Below are 25,518 nucleotides of genomic sequence, written 5' to 3'. Positions count from 1 at the left end.
CTTTAAAATATTCCTAACGAGGGACGATTTCCATAAGTAAATGTCTAAGAATTCCTGCATAAGTAAGAAATTTAAAAAGATACTTTTTATTTACTTGAAAAGCAGAGTGAGTGAGAAAGAGAGAAATAATGATACATATATAGAGTCCTGCCCGTCCTGATTCGTTCTTCAAATGTCCACCTTAGCCAGTGCTGGGCCAGGCCTTAGCTGAAAGCAAGAGGCTCCATCCAGGTTTCCTATGTAGGTGGCAGGGATGCTATCCTTTGCTACTGCTCAGCATTACATTAGCAAAAACCTGGAGCAGAAGCGGAAGCAAGACTTCAGTGCTGGAGGCAACACTCCAGATTGCTGCATGGTCACACTAAACAGAAGCTTAATCTAACACACCACAACACTCACCCCTTTGCTGTGTTGTCATAACTTGTAGATGATGGTAGCTATACGCTTCCAAGCTTTGTTCTACCTTTAGTCTACCAAGTTCTTCAAACTGTTCGGTCCACACAAAATGAATAGCTAGAGAGTTTAAGCTTGATTGGGGAAGCATCAATTTATCTTTCTACAAAAGAAAGCAACAATAGCTAAGCTGTTCTGAATATTAGTAGCATTACCACAGCTTACAGAAACATGTTTTTCTCAAAGTTGTCATCTGTACATCTGCATCTGTATATACATTCTGTACTTGCACGTGTAGCAATCTATACCATTTTTGTTATACAGGTTTCCGAGGGGACATGGGAGATCCAGGTTTTGGAGGTGAAAAAGGATCCTCTCCCGATGGGCTCCCAGGTCCTCCAGGTCTACCCGGAATGAATGGCCAGAGAGGAATCCCAGGAGACCCCGCATTTGGCCCCCCGGGCCCCCCAGGGAACAGGGGTCTTCCGGGAGAACCGGGGACCAAAGGATCTAGAGGAGATGTGGGATGCCCTGGAGCTGAAGGTATGAGCTTTCAGGTGCAGTTGCGGTTTATGAAGCTAGCTCAGGTTTTGGAATAGATCACTCAAGAATGTTCGCCTTAACAGCTTCACAGGGCATAACATTTTCCACCAAGCACCTTCTTTCAAGTTCATGGGTACTGGTTACATCTTTTTTTTTTTTTTCCGAAGATTTATTTACTTTGTGAAAGGCAGTTACAGAGTCAGAGTGAGAGTTCTTCCATCTCCAAATGGAACTGGGCCAGAATGCAGCCAGGAGCTGCACCCAGGTTTCCTACTTTGTCGTCAGCAACCAGCACTTAGCCCCTCATCTGTTTCTTTCCCGGGGCAGTAGTAGGGAGATGGCTCGGAAGCAGGATACCCCTGTGAACTGGCATTCATGGGATGCTGGCATCACAGATAATAGCTTCACCAGCTATGGCACAGGCCAGCCCTGACTACATCCCCAGTAAACTGTGTTTCCTGGGTTGCCTTTCCATTGTGTTTTGTCGACAGGGGAGCTCACTGTGGCTCAGTCAACTCAGCCATGCTGGGCAGCTGCTGGATGTCTGCCTGCATGGGGTTCAGGGAAGTACATGACCACTGCAAAACACGAAGGACACGGGCTAGTGACCTGCTCACTGTCATTTCCATATGACAGTGTCACTGTCATTTCCATATGACAGTGTCACTGTCATGGCCCTGTTGAAGGCAGGCACCACAGGTTATAAGGGTCTGAGCGGCGCAGGGCTCAGAACAGTATAGGTTGGGTTTAGGATCCATTCCTTCGGGACCGGGGCCTGGCAGTCCTGATACCTGTGAGCCCCTTGGTGTTGGCGATCAAGGTGGGGCACTCAGGCCCAACCTTTCAAACACAGTCTGGCTCTCTTCTAATAGCGCATAGGCCAATGCTTACCAGGCACCCAAGGCACCTACTAGCCTGTATGAGCACGGCCATCACTCTGTGTCCATTGACATAACTTCTGCAAATTCAACCGACACTGGATCAAAATATTTTTTAAAGAAATTGTACCTGCAGTTAATGCATACAGACTTTTAAATTATCAGCTATTTCCATGGGATTTACATTATGCTAAATAGTGTAAGTATTTAAGAGATGATTTAGATTATATAGGAGAATTTGCACAGTTGGTGTGCAAAGGCTAGAGCAACTAAACCAGTTGAGCATCCTCAGGTTCTGGACTCTGCAGTGGGTCCTGGTACCACAGCCTCATGGACACCGAGGGGCAGCTGAATAGGAAAAGTGCAGGGTAAGAAAAAGCTAAGTCACTGGTTTTGCTCAAAGAGCATCCTGATAGTGTGTTAAGTCCAGATACACCCAGAGACACAACAACACGGGAACAGATAAAATAATCATCTGCAAGTCAATAAAAATCATTTTGTAATGATTTTACTTGGAAAATGTACTAAGAGAAGTGCTAAGCAGAAGATAAAAGTTGTAGATAGTAAAATAGTCTTTCTTGGAGATTTTTTTTAGCAGAGGGACAGATGGAAAAATAGAGAGTTGGGTAACACATACACAAATACTGTCGACATATTTATAAAGATTATAATAAAATATAGATTAACATGCATGTTAAATAATGCAGTAATTGTGCAGAGTAATTACTATTTTAAAAATGTAAACATATGGACCAAAATACATCAAAAATGGGAAAATGAAATAGGTCCTTTGATTAAAACGTACAATTAATTATGGGGGTATTAGCTTTCCTTTTGAAGCTTATGAAACTGTCTTTGTATCAAGCTGGAATTTGACAGTGTGAGTCATGAAAGCTCTTAAAAATGTGAATTCTAACAGTACAAACTGGGTTTGTTGATATTGAAATTTGGTGTAAAGCCTTTTACAACATTAGAGGCTAATTAAAATCTGGCTTCTTATTTGCATAAGCAATTTTTTTTGGTAATCCGTATAACCTTATCAAGAAATTTAGCAATTTGAGATGTTTTTCCACTTACCTGGAGCTCACTAGAGGAATGATCCAGAGAATTCGTTAGAGCCCTGAGCCAGGATCCCCGTGTTTATTTCCAGGGTGGGTATGCATGAACTCCTGGCTCAAGACCATGAATGTCATGGATGGCTATGTCATTTCAGGGGTTGCTGGCCCTCCCGGATTGCCAGGGCTCAAGGGTCCCAAGGGCAGAGAAGGTGGTGCTGGGTTTCCAGGGGTCCCAGGCCCACCTGGCCATTCCTGTGACAAAGGCGCTGCAGGGACTCCAGGGCCTCCAGGGCTCCCCGGTGCTCCAGGAAGCCCAGGTAAGTGTCCACTGGGAAGGGTCTGGAGCTCACTCCACCTGCAGATTAATGACTCACTTCTTGCTCTTTGCTGGATGCTGGCAGAAGCAGGAGTCCTGGGTCAGAGACAAAGCACTTAGGGACCTGTGAGTTTCTTGTTGGTTTGTGTCATTTCCCCATGTGGTGTAAGTGCCCTGGGAGTTAGACAAGTGGGGCTGGCTGGAGGCTGTCTGCTCAATGGGTTGCCTTCTCTGAGAGCAGTACCAAGCCTGGAAACCGGTACTTTATTGTAGCCTGCAAGAAATACTGCCTGACACCTGGGGAGAAGCATTGTCATATGTCCAATATATTCACAAATATAACCTTGAGAAATAGCCGCACTGAAAACCATTAGGATCTTGCATTCCTGGTATATCCAGGAAAGTCATGTAGGAGTGAAAGAGACCTACGAAGGCCCATCTCACGGCACAAGGTGCTAAGAGGCAGTCAGAACACGTGGGCTGTTCTTACAAAATACTTTAGAGGAGGTGGTTGAGAAACACAAAGGCACTTCTTGCAGTTCAGGAAGCTAGGATCAAGGGTCCAGAAGTTCTGGGATCTAGTGAGGAATCATTCCTCATAGATGGTGCCTGATGATCAATTCCATATCTGAGTTAGGCGGCAGAGGCAGGGTCGGGGTGGGAGGCACATGGAGACCATAGCAGGAGTTATTTCCAATATGATCTTTATTTCATCGTTCAGATTGTTGACTCTGTTCTTTAAATAGGATTGCTTTTTATCCAAATATAGGAGTAAGGCCATTGGAAAACAAAACAAAACGGCACTGGGGCAAGACTTGTCATTACAAGTCTATGTCTAGTACCAACAATCCTACAGTTCTCTCATCAGGGCTAATGGCCTGGCTGAGCCACATTTGGCCAGAGCCTCAGCGAGCACTGAGAAAGTTTTCATTTGTTAGTTTTTCTTACTCAAGAGTAGATCCAAAGAAAAAGAAAATTTGTGCCCTCTCTTCTATCTCTTCTAGTTTTTTTTTCTTTTTTTTTTTTTGGTTGTTGTTAATTAAGAATATTCTTTATAATCTTGTATACTCCTATTGGGAAATGTACAAAATGATCTCTTCTGAAAGCATCTAGAAAAAAATATATACTCAGGTGTAAAGTGACTATTGTTATTTTAGTCAATAAATAGCGTTTTGCTTATAGTTAGTGGGCCATAGATACATAATCTAGGCTACCATGAGGGCTTTTCCAGACCGTGTGAAACCAGTGTTGTCTTCTCTCGTCATTCTTACTGTTGGCACTGTGGTTCCTCTCAGGCATCCCAGGTTGGAAAGGGCCACGAGGAGATATGGGGCCTCCTGGACCAGCTGGAATGAAGGGCCTCCCCGGGTTTCCAGGCCGGCCAGGGGTCGATGGACCCCCAGGGCCTCCAGGAATCCCAGGCCTTTTGGGGGAAGATGGATTACCTGGCTTTCCAGGCCTGAAAGGTAGGTTGAACGATGGAAGACCATCGTTTCCCTCGATTTATAAACCTAAACTCCTCCATCTAGTGAAGCCTGCCATGGAAGGCTGTACTCATAGAATTTACTTTACCCTGTCTCGCCTCGTCTCATCCTCTGTATTATTTCCAATGGCAGCATGTTCTGGAGTAAATACACACACGGGATCTGTAGGCATGGGGACATCAGGATCCCTAAACCCTTCAAAGACATCTGGGTTTCACTGATGGCCTAGGGTCAGGGTCATCCCCACATCAGTCCTTTTACATCACGAATGTATCGGGACTCAGATATATCAGGGTCTACACTCAAGGTGCGTAGAGTGGAAGGGCATAGGGGAGCACATCTACTAAATATAATTGACACCTGGTGTTTGCTTTCAGCACAAACTCAAAGTGCAGCTTTGTATCTTTAAGTGGATGACAGGGAGCACAGATGAAAGCCTTTTGCCAGCTTTGACAATGCTTTCCTAAAAATGTGTGTTCTCGTTTTATCAGGACCCCAAGGGCTGCCTGGTTTCAGAGGTTTCCCTGGAGAGAGAGGAAGGCCAGGACCAGAGGGAGAGCCAGGCAGGAAGGGAGAAATTGGAGAGCAGGGTTGGCCTGGTCCTCTGGGAGACCAGGGAGCAAGAGGTGCTAAAGGTGAGTGCATGTGACAGTAGGGAGATGGGTATGTGTGTTCAGCGCTACATCAGAGCCTCAGCATGTGAGCTCTGGGAAGGAATGGCGCTATTCTGCAGCTTGGGTTCCTCATTCTTTTAATTTTGTGGTTTTGGTTTTAGAATTTTAAACAAATTTCATTATCCTTACCTCTTCATCATATATGTGATGACAGTAGGTGCTTTAACTGTCCCATTAATAGAAAGTGGAAGTATTTCTTGTTCATTATTTATAGCTCTTTGGTTTTCAGAGAGCTTGATCCTCTTTAAGGAGACACAGGCAAAGCCTCTGTCCCTCAGCCTCTGCTTCAATTTCTATGTGAAAGCTGATAATAAATATTTCAGGCTTTGCTGGTACTGTGGTCTCAGTCACAGCCACTCAACTGGGCCTCTGCAGCATGGAAGCAGCCACAAAGAGCACAGGAACATAAAATTGAAATTCTCCACAGCTTTCTATTAACGAACACTGAAATCTGAACTTCCTATCATTTTCACATGAGATGAGTTATTTTTGTGTGTGTGTGCAAGTTCAGTGCTTTGCGATGTTTCTTCCAGCCTTGGAAAAGTATCAAAGCCAACCATAGCTCATGGTTGTTCCCAAGACAGCCCACGGGGTCTGGTCCTGGAGTTCTTATGTTCCAACCTCTGGACCAGAGAGGCTTGGCTGCACCATGAGGAGGGCTTCCACAATGCTTCAGTTGAAGGATTGTCATAACTCGAAAACCAAAGGTTTCAAGACCACTGGGAGGTGCAGCGCCCAAGCCAGCCAAGTGAGCCAAGTGCTCAGATTGGTCTCAGCCCTGACCCTTGCGGGTGACTGCCACATTTCTTTTCCAGGGTTGAGAACAAATGGTTGACAATTTTTAGAAACATTTTTGTCCTTAAAGCCCTTTGAAGAAATAGTATTGTATTTAACTCTGATGATTTTTTCCTCTTAGTTGATTGATAATGTTTTTATTTTTATTTCATTGTTTTGCTGACTTGCAAATTATATGTCTTAAGTGTGTTGGGCAGTTATTTTTGGCATGCTAGAATGTTATACAATTATTGCACAAGACTTTAAAAATGGTGTTCATGCCAGTGATGTGCTAGCAAACTAACACTTTGGCTTTTTAAAAAAATCACCCTGAGTTTCATGTTTGATTGCCATGGTATGAATATCATCACCATAACATAACCGCTACTGTCATCTATTCATAATAGACAATGGTTTAACAACTTGCTATAAAATCTTGAATTGTTCCTAATCGTCTCTTGCCCAGTTTGAACCCCAACCTGTACCTGGTAAACTGGACAGTATAACAAACAGTATGTTGTACTCTTCCTACCTTTTAGATGTCTCTGTGTGGATAGTTACATTAGGATAAGTGTCTAGCCTTTGAGAAACCAGAAATAGGTGAGCAACTTTGATTTTATGGAATAAAGAGGAATTAATGTAGGCTACTGTTTCTCAAACCTGTCTCAACTCCTGAATTGGAGACTCCTTCAGTTGATGTTCATTTCCTGAACATTCACAGTAGACTCTCTGGCTGGTCAAGTGGTACAAGTGCACCTGGGAATGGAAGAAGCACAGCCCCTTCCTTTAGATCAGCCAATGGTGTTACTACTGTGTGATCTGTAAATCTAAGCACAGCATAGGTGGTTGAACAAGGATTTATGCACTGGGAGTGAAGGACAGTCACCAAGGAATTTTGTGTGTGATGCTTCTGTGTGTTTGGCTCTTGCGTGATGATTCCTTAAGGAGAGAGAGGACCTCCTGGAGATGAAGGAGAGATGGCTGTCATTTCCAAGAAGGGCAAAACCGGGGACCCTGGAGCGCCTGGAGATGGTGGATTGCCAGGAGAAAGAGGTACATGCTTAAGGTTCTGAAGCATATCTCCTCTCTTTACAGGTCCTTCAAGCATACCATGTGTGGCAGCTTTCCCAATAACACTGAGATTAGGAAAGGTTGTTTTTATATAAAAACAGACAACAGACACTAATGAACTTTGGGGCACATTAGTATTTTTCCACTCTAAAACTGAAGTTCATATGTATTTATAGATTTGGATGTTTCAAGCTAGGACCAACCTCCACATACATTTCAAATACTGCCTCCAGGGTTAAAGGATGTGTGTTCTTAGAAGCTGCTGTTTAAGTTCCTGTCCCAGTCATTTTCACTGGTTCCCTTAAGTGATTGTGTGCATGAGTCACTCGAGCATCTTGTAAAAATATGGAATCTGGATGCAGGTCTGAGGTGGCCAGGGATCCTGGCATTCCAGCAAGCATTACCATTCTTGAGAACGTTAGCAATTACATATGTACTCTCTAATATTTTAAGTCCAGACATATCTCCATGAAATCTGGGTTCTTGGCTTGGCTCTCTAATCAGCTGTTAGGAATAAAATTATGTAGCTCTGATATGTCCTCATTTGTCAGGTGAATGTGCTGAAGCAAACGATCATGCATCTGTCCTCCTGTGTCAGCACTTAGTCAGGACTTTACAGTGAGACTGCTGCACAGTCAGGAGTTTACAAGGAGTCTGATGAAACCAGAAACTACTAGGATGTGACTGGGGGCAAGAAGCAGGATCCCCCTACCCCCCATCTCTGGTTTCCTCTCCTAAAAGTAGGACTGAGTCCCTCATCCCTCATCACGACTGTTGGCTAGCCCAGGATTTCTGCCAAGAGGTTTGTAACATTCCCAACCTCACCAGGTGATAAAGGAAGTTCCGGGATGCCAGGGAGAAGAGGAGAGCCGGGAAGACTCGGACCACCTGGATTCCACAGGGGTGAGCCTGGCAGAAATGGACAACCAGGGTTACCCGGGCCTCCTGGGCCTCCAGGCTCACCCGGAATGACAGGAATCATTGGTTTTCCAGGATTTCCAGGTGACCAGGTAAGACATTACTGTTGTGTTAGGGAAGAAATAGCAAAGTTCTTCTGCCCATAGGATACTCATAGTCTTCATTTACCTGAGTGTCATCATTGCCTTTCGGTGGCTTTTAGAATGCAAAGGAATAACAGAACCCTTGAAAAGGCCCCGGTACAGCTGAACTTTCTGTCTAACATTCATACTTGGCTCCCCTAATGTAGATGAACAAGTTACAGAGTCTTCATACTGCAGTGTGCTCTGAAAAGCTCCATAGAGGCTTGCCAAGACCCCTGGTTTATCGGAATGAAAAATCATTGTGAAAGACCACCCAAAGTCTGTGTTCTAATTTCTCCTATCCAATATCAGATGTTACAGACTTTGCTGTAAACACATTTGTCTTAACAATCATGAGTAAAACACCCCTGAGTAGCCAGGATACATGAAATATAGTAGCCTATCTCATTCTTTTGGAAAATTTATAGTATAACATATCTTTCATAATAACATGGATTTTTAAAAGTGTTTGGTGTGATTTGATTTCTCATAATATTAGTTCCAAATTAGTCATCACAAACTTTAAATCCAAGTGTTGTGATACCATTACTGTTTTGACTTTCTTTACTTACACAGATGCTAAAAGCCAACTGGTTACATAAATTATTATTGGATCATACCACATATGTGCTGGTAGGGTTGGGAATATAATTTGAATTGATCTTCTCTTTCATTCCATTTGCAGGGTGAGCCAGGTTCTGCAGGCCCTCCTGGATTTTCAGGACTTGACGGCACAAGAGGACCTAAAGGTATGGCTTGGAACTACTGTACCTGTCTGTCAAACTCAGAGTCCTGAGTGCTTGTAACTCTGAGACTGAGTGCCTTTCGCATGATAAACAAAACACATCAACTGTAACCCCAGAGAGGCTTTTCTTAGACCCCGGACCCAAACAGTTGACGCATGCTCATCGGGTCTAACTCCTCCGTGGGAATCCTTACAGCCATCCATATAGTGACTGCAGCCCCATTGGTTACAATCAGGTGCAAGGAGACTCGATTCACATTGATGGACAATGTTCACTGTGGAGTCAGGGTCACTGCGCAGGACTCCGCAGGCGCGGTGCTGGTTACAAGCATCCCAGGACACAGAGGCCAAATGCCCCCAAAGTTCCCTAGCCAGATGCTCCTTAAAACTGGGTTATTTTCAACATAAGCCAAAAGTAGGGAATTTTTTTGTTTTCATTAGAGGATCTTATCAGAGAAATCTGCTTTTTGGGTCATGTGCACTCAATAACGATACCTCAACTGTGTTGTTGTTCCAAGAAAGCAGCATGGGCATTCTGTAAGCGAGTGAAGTGGCTGTGTTCGAACAAAACTTTATTAGCAAAATAATATTCACCAGACTTGGTCCTACAGACTTTTGCCCAGTTTATGACAAAAACGATATTGCCTTGTAACAGAACTGACTACATCAAGTTTTCAAAGAAGTCGAAATAGAAGGGCAACCAAAGATAAAACACTCTTAAGGCAAGGGAGGCTTCATTAATCTTTCATCCAGACAAAGCAGCAAACAAAATCAGGAGATATCTTAAATTGCAATGGTTGCATAAAACCTTTAAGTTTTTGCTCTCTTGGTATGCCATTGGAGTAATGGTTTCTTCAAATTTACTTAAAAATGGTGCACTTTTTAAACTCTAGCCTTAACCTCAGTATCTGTGAACTCACAGGTTGAATGTGCAGTTATACTTTTAATTCTAATTATGTAATATTAAACAAAATTGGATGTTTCACCCGGTCTTCTTACTTGCCAGCATGATCTGTGCTTGACACTTGGAGAGATGTTGTATAAATATTGTGATAACCATCACAAGAAAACACAAACTACGCTTAGTTACTCAGAAACGATTACTAACATCTCTACTTCTGAAATACTTATAAAGGGGGACATTTTCACTTTGGATTTTGATATTTTATGGCTTCAGAATCTAGAACCTATTCCAATTCTACTTTTCTATAAATATATGATATTTACCTCTCTTGCATTTTTTCTGTACTTGTGTTGAGCCAAATTTGCTATGAACTGAAATGCATTCAAGGTGTTGGAGGGACAAGTTGGACCAATGAAACCCACAGAGAGGAAGTTGAACTTCAGACAGTCCAGAATTTGTCACTTTCCTTCATGTTCTGCTTTTTGTTTTGTTTTTTATTTTCTTGACTGCCCTCTGGCTTCTTGAGTCTCTATCCAGTATACTTTCTGAATATTTCTGAGTGTTTGCATTATAATTCAACATGTTCTACATCAGGACAATTCATGATAATCCCTTTGATTTCTGGCCTAGTAGCCAAAGATATCAAATTTTCACTTGTTCATTCTCAGATCTTCGTGGAAGACTGGCTAACTTAGGATGCACCCAAGTTCTATCCCTCCAGCAGTTGGCCATGATTAGGAATTGGGAAAGATGCTTCCACAAGGCAGAAATGGGACCCTTTAGAAGAGAGCCTCGGTGGGAAAAGGCTATAAAATCTGCCCGCCTCCTCTTATTCTCTTGTAGCCCCAGCATTGCTCTGCTCTATTTGCTCCATTTTCAGTGAACTTCTTGAAACTGGCTTCTAGCCATCCTGTAGGTCTCTGTGTGTGACTGCCTCCTACAGCTTTAACTGACTCTTGCAACAATGGCAGCCCTATCTTTAGTGGGCTTGCAATGTGTTGTGCCCTGCAAAGTTATCAAGAAATTGTGTTCTTAAGATTTTGCTTTTATAAGAACACCAGGCTGGGCCCCATCATAGAAGAGATTGAAATGGAATGGAATCAGTGGACATGGTGAAAATTTGGTTTTGTCTCTAAAACATTAGAGTATCATCACTCAATGTTAATGACTTGTTTAAGAAGAAATCTGGATTTGAAATACAAACTTGTTGAAACTTATAGTTTATTGTGCTGGTTGTAAAGTATAAAAGGTATACAGAGTTTAAATCCTGTCTTTTGTACTCTATTCTTGTTTAGAAGAAATAATATATTTTTTTGATGTTCTGAAGTATTGAAGATAGACCATAAAGAAAAATATCATGAAAATCTTAAGTGACTTATATAAGACCAAGTCAAATTTTATTAGATAATGTTCTATGCATTTTCTTTCTTACAGGAAGCAAAGGCGATCCTGCCAGTCTGTTTGGTTCACCTGGTCCAAAGGGAGAGCCAGGTAGCCCTGGGTATCAAGGTACACTTACCTAATTCTCTAGAGTTTAAATAACAATGACTTAGCTTGAAATGTGCAACAAGCACATTGGTCCCTCTAGCTGGCAGTGACAGTATCAGCATTTTCTTCCCCCTTCGCTAACTATGACGCTCATCAAAAGGATTCTGGATAAACATTGTCATGACATCCTGAAGCTAGACACCAGGATTACAGATCAAAGATTCCCAGTCTTTTCATGCAAACTGGAGATGCTGACAGAGATTCACTCTTCTGTACATGCAAAGAATTTTCACAAAGTCCAAAATGACTATTGTAAGCCATGAAAGTGAGGACTATTTTACTAGATGAACAGACAACACCACTCCCAGCAGCAATCACAGGTCACCAGTCCAGACCTTTCTTTCCTACTGAGAATGCAAGTGAGGTGTGCCTGGGAGGAGCTACCACTGAGTTTACTCCAAACCCAACCCAGCCCCCCTAAACCAGACCTACAACGTCGTCACCATTAGAAGCACTCACAATGATACTTCAGCAGGAACACTTAACAGGGAATACCTAAGAACAGATTGTGACCTCCTCACGGAAGTCTTGTCCACAGTTGAGGCTGCACTAGCTGCTTGTGATGACACACCTGGGGCCTGGTACTGCGGCTTACTGGCTAAAGTCCTTGCCTTGAACGTGCCCACGATCCCATATTGGTGCCAGTTTGTATCCTGGCATCCCCACTTCCCATCCAGCTCTCTACTTGTGGCCTGGGAAAGCAGTTAAGAACGGCCCAAAGCTTTGGGACACTGCAATCATGTGGGAGACCCCGAAGAGCTCCTGGCTCCTGGCTTCAGATAGGCACATCACCAACCATTATGGTCCCTTGGGGAGTGAGTCATTGGACGGAAGATATTTCTCTCTGTCTCTACTCCTCTCTTTATATCTGACTTTCCAATAAAAATAAGTAAGTCTTTAAAAAAAAGATGACACACCTCAGACGGGAAGCACTGGGCTTTACATAGCCTCTGCTCAGGGGTTCACGGAGAAGTGAGAAGTTAAGCAAACAGAGCACCATTTGCATTCAACTCTGTTGCATTGTATTGGTCCACACTCATATAGATTTCCTTTTGAAAAATGTTGGGAGAATATAAATTCACTTTTCTGGTCCTTTTGAAAGCATACAGCAGCATTTTAAATATGCATATCTTTTGGGGAATTTGACTTTTCAGGATTTATCTTAAGTCAATAAATCAGACAAATGTACCCAGACACACCCACCTGGGGATTTCTATGGAACACACAGAATATATGTACATTCTCAGAGTCTGGGGTGAATAATTTAGGGACCAGCTTGTAAACCAGATGTGTATGTAGATGGGGCTTTTTGTCAATCAAAAGACTTCAGATTTTGTGCATTATTTTAAAATTCTCTTCAGCAATGAACACTTTTCATATAACAAAAAATATAGAACTATTACAGAAAATTTTATTTGTCTTTATCTGATTATATCAGAAATTGTAGCCACACATGCATCTCTCCCACCTTCTTTCCCACCCTTTTACAGATGGGTCTTTTGCCTCTGTTGGGGGCAAATATACGTAGGTTACATAATATTGTAATTAAAGCATGTAAGTGAAGTGTATGCTTGCTAAAGAAAACAGTATACCGGTTAGCATTATGTGAGGAGTGATGGAGAGAAAAGGGGTGCCAGCAAGTCACCCTCTGCTGTCCTGGGTCTGTGATCTGGGGCAGTTTGAGTGTCTTCTCGGCTGTAAACTGGTCACACACAGATGATAGGATTTGGATTTCTCAGAGGATCCAGAGAGATGCTTCCACAGAAATTCACAATTAAAAATTACTACACAAGCAGAAACTGTAATTATCATCTTCTACACTTACAGGTATTTTTATGTAAACTCTGAATACAATAAGATTTTATAAACCCAAAATAGTCCAATAAGTGGGGTCTGTAATTTTAAGATAAAAATCACAAATCTGTTATTTGTTTTACACTTGGGCTTATTTTTCCAGAAAATTTTCTGTAGGCTAATTTGCCTAGTATCTTGTGGTTTTTATAATTTAAATTGCTTAAATTTCTGTAATTTTGTTTTTAAAATTTACTGTATTTTGGAAGCCAGAAAGAGAGGGAGAGATCTTCCATCTGCTGGTTCATTCTCTACAAAGTCATAATGTCTAGGCAAAGCCAGGAGCCAAGAGCTTCATTCAGGTCTCCCGTACGGGTGTCAAGAACCCAAACACTTGGGCCATCTTCTACCTTTCCCAGGCTATCAACAAGTTGCTGGATCTGAAGCAGAGCAGCTGGGACTCCACCTGGTGTTCACATGGGATGCCGCTGTGATGTTTTTGCATGTGGTGGCTTAACTTCCGATGCGGAAAGGCAGGCCCCAGAACTTGTAAATTACTTATTGTTGACTGATAGAGTTTACCTAAATCCCCTACTTTTGCAGTGCGCTTAACTGAATTAGAAAGAGCTTAATGAAATGGCGTAGATCTGCCACTTGCTTCAGGATGACATGACTGTGTGGAGCTAAGTCCCCTCTCCTTTCAGTCCTTTCCGATTTCCCCTGTGCTGCTCCCCATCTCCGGTGTTCCAGAGCAAACAAATGAACTCGGAAGTTCTATAAACGTAAGGACCAATAAGCAGTTGTTTTCATTTGGAGATAACAATGTTGCCTTACCTTACTACAGCCATGTTTTCAGGATAAATAAGATTACACAATGACATTAACTGCTGTTCAATTTAGTCAGGGAACATAGCCTTGTATTAGATATACCAGCCAACTACAGATTGAAAAATATTGAGTCAATACTGAATATATGCAGACTTTCGGTTTTAGCCATTGTTTCTGAACAACACAGTAACACAGCTATTTACATAGCATCTACTTTGTGGTAGAAATTATAAGTAATCTAGAGATGATTTAAAGCATATCAGAAGGTATATGAACATTACATGCAAATTTAGCACCATTTTATATGAAGAGTTTTGTATACAAGGGAGAATCCTGGAACAAACCTCCCAAGAATACGGAGGGACAGTCTTAATTTATTTGTAGATTCAATCATCGATTTTCTGCATGGACTGTTGGTATCTCCCATAAACATGAATTAATCATCTCATCTAGTGAGATGAGATGTAATTTATAGTGTCTGAAATATCATTTTATCCTTACTAAATTAGACAAAAAGCCAACCAATTGAGCAGGTCCTCAGTTAAAACACAGTATACGCTGGGGATTGTGACCATGCACCTGCTGGGGTAGATGTGGCAGTGTAATTCAGTGTAACAGTCTAAACCACTGGCCAGTGGCATCAACAACCGATATGGAAAAAGACCAGAGCACTACTGAAGTGCTGCTGTCAGCATGTCACTGACTTGAGAAGGGGACGGCTTTGGATGGTTAAAAATATAAAAAGACATATCCACTGGATATGAGAGATTCTAGAAACTGACTTGGTTGCGGTTGTTCAACTCTGAAGGATGCCGAGAGGACAGCTGGGCAATTCAAGAATGCGACAAATATTAGATATTAAAGTTGTTCCTAATTTTCTTCAGTGTAACATTTTGGCAGCACATAAAAATGTTCCTATTTTTCAGAATTACTCTCTGAAATAAAGGTCTAATTCCATAATAGCTATTATTTATACTAAAACACATTAACATTTAAAAATGCACTTAAAAGAATTAAATTAGTAAACTCCTAGAAATTCTTTTAAAAAATTATTTAAGGAAAAGTTGGCTAAGGATGTATAACAATTATTGTATATAACAGTAAAGAGTTAGAAATAACTTGAGTGGCCCACAGGTGGAGAAAATTAAAAATAACTGATTAAAATATTATCTAGCCACTTCAACATGATAATTAAAACACCATGACACACTTGGAAGATTAATTATGATTCAATGCTAATTTTAGAAACCAGAATTTAAAATGTAGGATAGCATTTACACATTTGTGTATACATATTAACTTGTGTTAAGGTTGCGGGATTAGGGGTTTTTTGTTTTTAATACTTAATATTTTCTTCCAACTCAGTGGACACTTTTTAAATATAAGAGATTAGGACTAGAAAATAAAACCAGGGTTAACTCTTACAGCTTGGTAGCTCTGCTGTCTCTAGGAGCAATCCCCAACTACTCAAATATTTGATCCTTCCTTTTGTAGGACATTCTGGAGTTCCAGGAGAGCAGGGTTTGCCTGGTGTTCAAGGACACAGAGGACCAGCTGGAAGGCCAGGATCACCTGGCATTTTGGGATCATCTGGGTATCCAGGTACATTGATAGGAAGTCTGAGAACTCATGAGCACTCCTGCATCTGTTGGTGTGTTAGAAAGAGCCAGTCTTCATGTGGACTCAACTTTAGCTTGATTCTGCCACTTCATAGAGCCGGGACTTTGGGCAAGCAACCTAAACTTAATATTTCACTTAAGAAGCTGGTTCTAATACTCTGCATTGCACACAGTGGGAGAAAACTGAGATTGCCCCTGTGAAGTGCTTAGCACAGCGCCAGGCAGACAGTGAAGGCCCTGCTGAGAGAGGACTGTCCAGTCTTCTCCGTTCCTCTTGCCACTCAGGATGCTCTCTGCATGCTTGCTATTCCCCTGAGGCAAACACTGCACGCACAGCATGCTATTGTAATGAATAATGTTTCTGCTGACTCAGAAGAAAAGGGGAGCTCTTAATTGACAGCTTCCTTCATTTTGCAGTACATTATCTTCTTCTAAAGTTGTAAAGTGTATTCTCTCCTAACTCTCCCCAGTTAAAGTTTAGGAAGGAAAAGCAGTAAAATAATGTTTCTACTTACCTGTGCATTAAGACTATAGATGACTCTCCCAGCGAGTGTAACCCCTCATCAACTGTGTATCTGCAAACCTTCCTGCTGTCCTCAGGTGGCCAGGGAATACCTGGGCGGCAGGGACTTCCAGGAGAAATGGGGGACCCTGGACCAAGAGGCCTCGTGGGCAACCCAGGGATACCAGGACCTCCAGGAATGAAAGGTGAGCTGACATAATGCCTGAACTATCAACGTACTGAGGGTACTGTAGGCAATCATGTCACCCTCTCTCATCGAGGCTGCCACTTCCTGCCTTTTCCTCCTCACCCTGGAGCTGCTGGTAGATGCTGTTAGCATCTTTCTTCTCTTCCTAACCTCACACTAAAGGTACTCATACAGTCTGACTTGCTCATATTGAGAGCATCTGGAATGTGAGTGTCACCATCTCCATCCTGAGGGCATTTATCTAGGGATTTTTTATGATATCCAAGCCTATTTTATTAAGGACCTCGATACAGTGTTAAATGCAGGGTGCACTGTTTTCAAGAAAACAAATGTCGTTTCTGTTGTCTCTATGCAGCTTATAATCTGGTAAGAGAAACACATATTTAAAACTGTATGTGTGAATAACTACATGTTTACTGATTACAACATGTGGAAGGATGAGAAGAATGAGGTGCCATGGACGAAGTGTACCTAAAATTCATCATTTCTATTGGATAAATGTTTCCTTGGTTGAATCTTTTTAAATTTGCTTTAAAAGTAATAGCGGTTATAAGTCTAGTTTGTAATATTTGTGTATATATATATATATAAATACAAATATATAAAACAATTCTTCAAAGAGTTTATGGAAAAAGAACAGGTAACTTTTTAGTTCAAAAATATTTAAAATCATTCAATTGAATGATACTTGTTACTAACTAATTTTTATTCCCTCTTACTCACTCATGATATATGTCTCGTTTCAATCCATTTCTTTCACTTTGGAAGAGTATTCTATCCGTGGGTACTTGGTGTAGTGATACCATGTTAGTTAAATACTTTTATCACCAAATAGAATGTGATGTTTTAAAAAGCAAAGTGTGTATATTTCCTTGGTGCTCACAAATATGTTGATGGATTGTGCCATAAATTACTAAGCAGACATCTAGAAGGATGAACAACTGAGCTAGTAGCTGTGAGGTTGCGAGCCTTTGGCTTCCAACAATTGAAGGTTCAAGTCGTACTTGGTAGATTCCTCTAGCTGGGTTTGCTGTCTTCCTTGTCCTGGCACATACTTCCTGCTCACCATAGCACTCAGATGCTAACTTCTGTTAAGAGGGAAAGCACCTACTTTCAGAAGAGTTGGAAGCTCGTTTTTCTGGCATTCTTTTATTTTCTGAAAGTGCAATTACTATTTTTGACACTCTCTCCTCTTCACTCACATTTCCCAGCATGCTACAGGGTGGTCCATCTGCAGAGGGAAGGCATTTGCTCTGAAGACGGAGTTGCCCTACACATGTCTTGATGGGCAACGTTCCCATCATAAGGCAATTTTGCAGAGTCCTCCATCCTCGATGACATTGTTGCTAATATAAAATGTAGTGATTGTGATGAGTTAGGTTTCAAGAAAAATGATCATCTATAATTTTATTAGATTTCACTGGTGGTTGTGATCATTGCAGATCCCTGGCCAGCCCCACAGCTCTAACTGGGCATTGGCACCCTTGTGTGTGGAAGCTGAAGCTCGTGAAGATGCAGGAGAAAAAAGCTTTGTGAATCACTCATCCTGCATTTCATTCCTTCCTAGCCTTTCAGTTTGCTGAAACAAGCAAGGGTTTTCAGGGCTATGATGCTATAACACCATCCCAAATAATGACCCTCCTGTTAAAATTGTTGATTCCTTTTTGCATTTATCACATGCCTTTAGTACGATGTAGTATGAAAAACGTAACAACTAATGAGTGTGATCTACCAAAAATTACTCAAAAAGTTAATTGCATTCTCATTTCGTGCTGCAGAGGATTGAGCTTATTAAGAAGAGAAGGTAGGGAATAAACCCACAATCTCAATTGCATACTAATTCTGTGCTGTGGAGGAATGAGCTTATTAAGAAGAGAAAATTAGGGAAGTGATTGCATAGACCCATGTGTTCCAGAACTAGACACTGCAGTGGGGCTTCCTGACCATTAAGTGACACTGTTTCACTACAAACAGCTCAGTCTTAGAAAAAACAACCCAACAATGAAATGCATTCCTAAAATTAAACCATCTACAATGTAAATCCAGTGTTGCAGTTTATCATGCTGATATAAAAATGAACTACACTCCAGCAGAAACACTTTGAACTGAGAAACCAAATATTTGAAATATGCTCTAAGTCAGGGGAACTTGGTTATCTTGTTTGAACAAACCGGCTGCTGAACTCCAAGCTGTTTGCTCTGCTAGCACTTGGCTTTATGGTTCTGAGTCCTGCTTGTGTTCAATCAGATTTAAACTTTAACTTAAAACATGTGTTAAAAATGACTTGGATACTATATTTAAGTCTTTACATACTTATGCCCTCTCAAAGGAGAATGCTCAATTCCTAGCTGGGCATTCATGTGACTAAAATGATGGAAATCTAAAGAAAATTGTCTGTCGCATGACAGTAGGGTGAAAAAAATGACTTGGATATCTTGGCATGTGACAAGTAAGACTTCTAAGAAAAAAGCACCTCGTATGTCTTGTATCAGAAATGAAATGGCATGTCCCTCAGAGCTATGAAGATCATGGCAATGTTCTCCCCCTTTGTACAACTAGACTGTTCCCCTCCTTCCCCACTCCCCAAGTGCTCACCACACTGGATGTAATTGCTTGGATTGTCTGTCTCGCGCCCTGCATTGTCTTGTCAGCACCTGACATGACATACATTTGCAAGCTAAAGCTCTGTGCACTAGCAAACCATATCTGATGCCCCTTGGAGGAGTTTATGCTAAAAAATCTTATTTCAGAATGATTTTTGATTTCATAATTTGCAACCATTATTTATTGTCATGAAAGTCTCCTCCATCTTATCTATTTTCAAATCATAATGACCACCTGTCATTCTGGAAAGGGTTTCTCAGGACATACAACTTTCAGGGTGAATACAGGCAAGCCCCAGGCACACAGGGAGGAACTGTATGAAGCCATAGGAAGGTTACTGGAGTTTTTGGAACAAAAACACAACCTGAGAGCCAGAATCCAGTACCAGGAAGCCTGCTTGCTAACCCAGATGAAAACCACACAATAGCTGGACTGGAGACTGGATTCCCCGGCTACACGCCCTCTTGCGCATGGCGCGATGTAGCCTCCATTCACGGCTGTGCACGCCATGTGTGCGTGTGGAACGACGCAGCCTCCGGTCACGGCTGTGCACGCCATGTGTGTGTGTGCGCGTGTGGCATGACACAGCCTCTGTTCACGGCTGTGCACGCCGTGTGTGTGCATGTGGCACGATGCAGCGTCCGGTCACGGCTGTGCACGCTGTGTGCGTGTGTGTATGTGTGTGCGTATGGCATGATGTAGCGTCCAGTCACGGCTGTGCACGCCGTGTGTGTGTGTGCGCGTGTGGCATGACGCAGCCTCTGTTCACGGCTGTGCACACCGTGTGTGTGTGGCACGATGCAGCGTCCGGTCACGGCTGTTCACGTTGTGTGTGTGTATGCCATGACGCAGCCTCTGTTCACGGCTGTGCACACTGTGTGTGTGCGTGTGGCACGACGCAGCGTCCGGTCACGGCTGTGCACGCCGTGTGTGTGTGTGTGTGTGTGTGGCGTGATGCAGCCTCTGTTCATGGCTGTTAGGAAGAGGAGTAGCGGAGGTGAGTAGAAATCTCTCACTACTCAGGAATCTGCTTTGTTAGCCCGATGGCTCCTCATCTGCACTGTATATATTTCACACATGAACAACTTTCTGATTTAGAGATGGGATTGATAAAAAGCTTTCAGTGAAAAGGAAATATTACCCTGAAAGCCCTACCCAGATGTAACTGTATTCAATTTAGGAAGATAACAATGGGTCAGAGAAGGGTCGGCCAGTTCAACAATGGTGAGGGGCTGGGACTGTGACAAGCCCGGATTTGAATGTGTGGATGTGACAATACAGAGTTGGCAGCAGCTGGGATGCTCCACCCTTAGCCAAGTCCCCAGAGCCATCAATTTTGGTGGCTAAATCTGGGGATCAAAACATGTAGAAATAGTGAAGTGGTCTCAATAAATTTATTATCTTCCCAGATAGATTGTGGTAAATATCCAGATTTGGCAGAGCAAGAAGGTCTCTGTGTTCTTTCGGTGCAAGCTAAAAATATTGGCTCGTGAAAATAGGAAGGAAGATTGGAAAGTATACTAAGCCAGCACTGTTAAACGTGGTCAGGAGATAAATAATGCATTTAGGAAAAATGAGGATCTAGGCCCCCATTTGAGGCACAAGAGAGTGGACATTATCTGAGTCCTTCCAAAGTTTAGAACTTAAACAGAGACTAACAAGTGTGACTGTCACGTGCTGATGACAAATAGAGTGGACTCCACTTACTTGTTTCTTTTAATAGGAAGTCCACAGAGGATTTGGTTTAGTGAATAGATAAAAATTACAACTTGGATTGCACATACAAAACGATACTGTAACTTCTCTAAATTGCATCTGTCCCTACAACTTTAGCCTAGGAGTATGTGATTGGCTGGCAGAAATTGCTGTCCATACCATTATGTCACTTTCTGCTCTCCTTCCATCCCTTACTCTCTTATTCCCACATTTTCTCACTAAATTCTTATTGTACACCTACTGTGTGTGCAGGAACTAGGATAGGTGTGGGGATAGAAAAGACTAGGAGAGTCTGGTTTGCATTCCAGCTTACCCTTAAGTGGGGAACCCGGTCACCCAGAAGTGTGACTGTCATGTAACGTGAGCTGAGCGTGTTAATGCAGTGAATATAATCAGAAGAATACTATGTGTCATGGGATAAGTGAGGGACATTTTATGTGTGTTCAGTCATATAGGTTTACAGTGTCATGATCCCAAAGTTGAGATCCATCATCCCCAACTTAGTGGCTATGCGAGTGGCTGTGTACCAAAGTGTTCTCGGTCTTAGGTGAAGATCACTGATGTGATCAGGAACAGCAAAACGATTCATTTCCCACAACCAATCAGTGGGTCAGGACATGGGGGAAAGCATCATGCGGAGGTCTCAGCACTCTAAGAGTGCTCTGGAACATTCCTGCCTACTTCCCTTCTTCTCTCCTGTCTCTTCTCCCCTTGACAACTCCTAACCCCCTGTTCCCTCTCCAGCTCAGTTAGGAAACACTCATTTGAAAAGACTGTCAGGCCCAGCGCGGTGGCGCAGTGGTTAAGGTTCTTGCCTTGCACGCCCGGGATCCCATATGGGCGCCGGTTCTAATCCCGGCAGCCCCGCTTCCCTTCCAGCTCCCTGCCTGTGGTCCGGGAAAGCAGTCAAGGGTGGCCCAAAGCTTTGGGACCCTGCACCCGCGTGGGAGACCCAGAAGAGGCTCCTGGCTTCGGATTGGCCAAATTGGCATAGTATCGGCCCGTTGCGCTCACTTGGGGAGTGAATCATCGGACAGAAGATCTTCCTCTCTGTCTCTCCTCTCTGTATATCTGCCTTTCCAATAAAAAGAAAAAAAATAAATAAATCTTTTTAAAAAAAGGGAAAAAAAAGAAAAGACTGTCATATGGAAAGTCAAACACACAGGTTATTCATGGAAAAAGATCTCCATCTAAAGTATACATAGTGCTGGCTTGAAGTAAGGGGACATCATTAATGTCCCAAAGATTCCTGAGCAGCACAATGCTTAAAATAAAAATAGAAAGGGGCAAGTGATCCTCAGTGTGCCACTGTGTGCTTTGTCTTGAGATATATGCATGCTAGATTCTGAAGAAATTAAAACACACAGACCCTGGGGGAGAGAAAAGACCCCAAGTCTGGAATGTAGGAGGCATAGATTTGTTCTCATCTAGCTTTACGCCTCATTTAGGATGATTTTCTTATCAAATCAAAAGTCACCTCCTACATCAAAATTCAGTCATTTCCGACTATATCTGGTCATGATATGGTCATAAAGCCAAATATGCATTAAGTTGTCTTGGCAGGAATCTATCAAACGAATGTCTTAAATCACCATTGGCCTGGATTCCTGCTCTCCTAATGATGTGCAGCTGGGGATATCTGTCCTCCTGCCCCATCAGCTCACCTCGGCAGGGCGGTGCCTGAGCGTCAGCAGCTGCAATTCCCTTTAGTATTACATGCCTGTTTTCTGTTCCAGGTCCCACTGGGTCTCCTGGCTTGGATGGCCTGCATGGGCTGAAGGGACAGAAAGGAACCAAAGGTGCTTCAGGTAAGAACAAATTATTTGCAGGTGCCTCAGCTTCAATTACTGGAACCTGAGATAAAGTCGGATCTTCCTTCTCGCTACTACGTCACCAGAGCTGGGATCAGGGAGTTGAAACCCAAAACGTGGCTTAGATTCGAGGCTTGGGATTAGCACTGTCTTCAGCACTGCGTCTGATTTCTATGAAGAACATGTGAAAAACCTTATTTAAGGAATATCTTTTGTTGGTGCCGCTTCTCTGAATAATGACCTAAGTGGAGGCAGATTTCAAAATGTTATGAGTGACAAATGAGCAGGGTTTCAGCATTTTGATATTGTTTTAAGTGCCGCGATGCTTTAGACAACCACATGGGTCTAATGAGTATTTTTCTGATCCTTTTATGGCTGCTGCTAAAACAAATTACCTGAACAATTTGCTGCTATTTTTAATGCCACGAATTGGCTAGTCTTCAGTAACTGACTTTTAGATTGTTCTGTTAATTGCATGTGCTGTGTTATTTTTCTCACAAATATAGCTGACTAACAAACAACATGCATATCTGAGTGCTTTTGGAGAAGGTTGAATTGTTTAGTTAAGTTTGACTGTATTGTTGGAGACAGATGAAATCTTGGCACAGTTTGGAAGCTCGAGATATAATATAGGTAACTTAGAAATCCTTCCATAGTCCTTCTAGATAGTATGATTAAATACGTGCCTCTTCCAAAAATTCAGGGGCACTATTTCTTTACCGAAAAGTATACAACTGTTGTAATTATGCCAGCTTCTGACTCAGATTTCCAAGCAGTTTATCCATAAGTATTGATTGGTGTATCCTTTTTGTTTTCACTGTACTCATTGTAGAGTTGGTGTTGTTACTGAGATGCTTTTTATAAATCTGGGAAATAGTCACAAATGAAATCAAGCCTGTGGCTGGCAAGTCATAAGCCAGAAGTGGCAACTCAGTAACAGTCTGGGCCATTTGCAGCCTCACCATAGCAATGGGGCTCCTTGCAGCAGTCACTTCTCTGCCACACTCCTGCTGGGAAGTGCCATGGGGGGATAGCGAAAGGAGAGATGGACTATTAATGCTGTTCTTCCCCCTGAAGGCTTGCATGAAATGGGTCCACCTGGTCCAGTGGGAACACCTGGACTCAAAGGGGAGCGTGGAGACCCTGGCAGCCCAGGGAGTTCTCCTCCAGGCCCTTCTGGTGAAAGAGGTCCTCCAGGCCTCCCAGGTAAGAAGCAGTATGTGTTGCCCCCGTCCCAACTTAACCAAAGCTTCCAAATGAAACTGGGCTAATGTCTGACTGCTTCCCTTTCCAGGGAGACCAGGACCACCTGGTCCTGTGGGTGCCAAAGGAAGAGCTCTTATGGGTGACATTCCCGACCCAGGTCCTCCTGGAGATCAGGGATTTTCTGGCCCTGATGGCCCAAGAGGTAAGAGAGAACATCTTGGCAAGGGTTGACTATGCTCCTTTAGACAATACCAGCCCTACAGGAATACAGGGCCAGAGAATAGCCAGGCAGAGGCAGTAGAGCAGTTCCATCTGCTGTGTAAGTGAGGTCTACTTGGGGGCATGTGGGTTTCCAGGCCTGGAATGTAGTTCACCTCACCACCTCTTCTGTGTCCATTCTGTCAGACGAGCTCTGCATGCATACCAACTCTGGCTTAGAGCAAGTGTTCCCCATTGCCCATCTGTTGCTGACCACTGGGATTTGGGAGTGGCTGACAGGAGGCAATGTTATCTCTTGCACTTATGAACTGGTCCCATGGTCCACAATAGGATCCAGGCCTGCCACATACACAGAAATAGTCTCTAGCATGTGACATCAACAGTACTTGGTGTTCCTTTCATCACTGCTCTGAGATGAATTTTGACAAGGCAACATTTCAGAAGTAATTACCAAGCTGAGAAAGTAGAGTTAGACCAGAGCTGGTTTGGAAATTAGGGGAAGAGCTTGGCTCGGTACCTTGGTTTGCTTGATACACACAACCAATTCTAGAGGTTCCTAGTGGAGGAAAGAGACAAAGTTGTACAGAGGTTCACCCATCACCTTCGAATCTTTGGCAAATTCAGGAAGTATTGTTTACTGAGAAATAGTAAAGCAATAATATTGTGTTAGTAAGTATAGAAAGTGAATAGGAGCTAAATTAGGATCAATTTATTCTTATATATAGATGGTTGTTTTCAAATAGGATTATAAATTTGAAAGAACATTTCTTTGACAAAAACTGTATTTTCTCAAAAGTCGCATTCATTCATCTTCTATCCATTTAACCAGCCTCCTTACCTCTCTCTCTTCCTACCTCCCTCTTTCCTTCCCTCTTTTCATCTATTCATCCATCTTCTTACAGTAGTGAGATTGCAACGCAAATGAATGCCCTAAACTGCTACTTTCCAAAAGGAGTGGCTCTGAAAGGAAAGATTGCTTAGCTCAGCACATTTTGCCTTCATGGTTGCTTATGCCTTCTCTACATGATTTTTTCAGCCTGAGCTTTATGAGACAGTCTCTGTTGATCTCAGACATGACTGATTCATTCATACCAATGCATTATCTTTCTAAGCAAGTTCTTAAAAAGTTGGTGTATACTTTTGTTTTTGATTGAAATAATATTTTTGCTTCTTCCCTGTGGTCAGGAGAACCCGGGCCTCCAGGACCCCCGGGAAGCGTGGATCTTCTGAAAGGAGAGCCAGGAGAGTGTGGTATGCCAGGGCCACCAGGTGACCCAGGCCCACCAGGCCCTCCGGGATGCATAGGCCATCCAGGATGTGATGGACAAGATGGCCAGAAAGGTATGCATGCAAGCTGTTCAATACACAGCACCTGATGACATTTGTTATCTCACCTGGGGTTCCTGGGATACCGCACCTGCATGATGCCATTTCTGCTTCCATTGTCAACAGTGACTACTTCTTCATAATGGCCTGAATTTCCTAGAGACCTCAAATTTGGTAGAAGTTGGACAAAGAAAAGGAAGAGAAGTTCATATTTAATCCCTAATAATCCTTGTGATATGCCATTAGACCCAAACTGAACA

At 42.6% G+C, this 25,518-nt stretch overlaps 1 protein-coding gene across 1 annotated transcript in view; it reads left to right on the top strand.

Annotated features, from left to right (window-relative positions):
* COL4A4 (collagen type IV alpha 4 chain) overlaps positions 1–25,518 on the top strand; it is a 98,493-nt gene that overhangs the window by 51,797 nt on the left and 21,178 nt on the right. The window contains exons 27-40 of the mRNA XM_040982775.1: positions 718–936; positions 3,028–3,189; positions 4,484–4,654; positions 5,164–5,307; positions 7,066–7,173; positions 8,020–8,201; positions 8,917–8,980; positions 11,315–11,389; positions 15,542–15,649; positions 16,267–16,374; positions 22,433–22,504; positions 23,585–23,713; positions 23,802–23,915; positions 25,118–25,273. Of these exons, the coding sequence (XP_040838709.1) occupies positions 718–936; positions 3,028–3,189; positions 4,484–4,654; positions 5,164–5,307; positions 7,066–7,173; positions 8,020–8,201; positions 8,917–8,980; positions 11,315–11,389; positions 15,542–15,649; positions 16,267–16,374; positions 22,433–22,504; positions 23,585–23,713; positions 23,802–23,915; positions 25,118–25,273 (1,812 nt within the window). The remainder of the gene's footprint in view (positions 1–717; positions 937–3,027; positions 3,190–4,483; positions 4,655–5,163; positions 5,308–7,065; positions 7,174–8,019; positions 8,202–8,916; positions 8,981–11,314; positions 11,390–15,541; positions 15,650–16,266; positions 16,375–22,432; positions 22,505–23,584; positions 23,714–23,801; positions 23,916–25,117; positions 25,274–25,518) is intronic.

The sequence above is a fragment of the Ochotona curzoniae genome, unplaced genomic scaffold, assembly GCF_017591425.1.
Source record: "Ochotona curzoniae isolate NIBS_2020 unplaced genomic scaffold, NIBS_Ocur_1.0 contig_3643, whole genome shotgun sequence".
In the NCBI taxonomy this organism is placed as follows: domain Eukaryota; kingdom Metazoa; phylum Chordata; class Mammalia; order Lagomorpha; family Ochotonidae; genus Ochotona; species Ochotona curzoniae.
The sequence above is the reverse complement of the archived record's forward strand: the minus strand, read 5'-3'. Positions and strand labels throughout refer to the sequence as shown.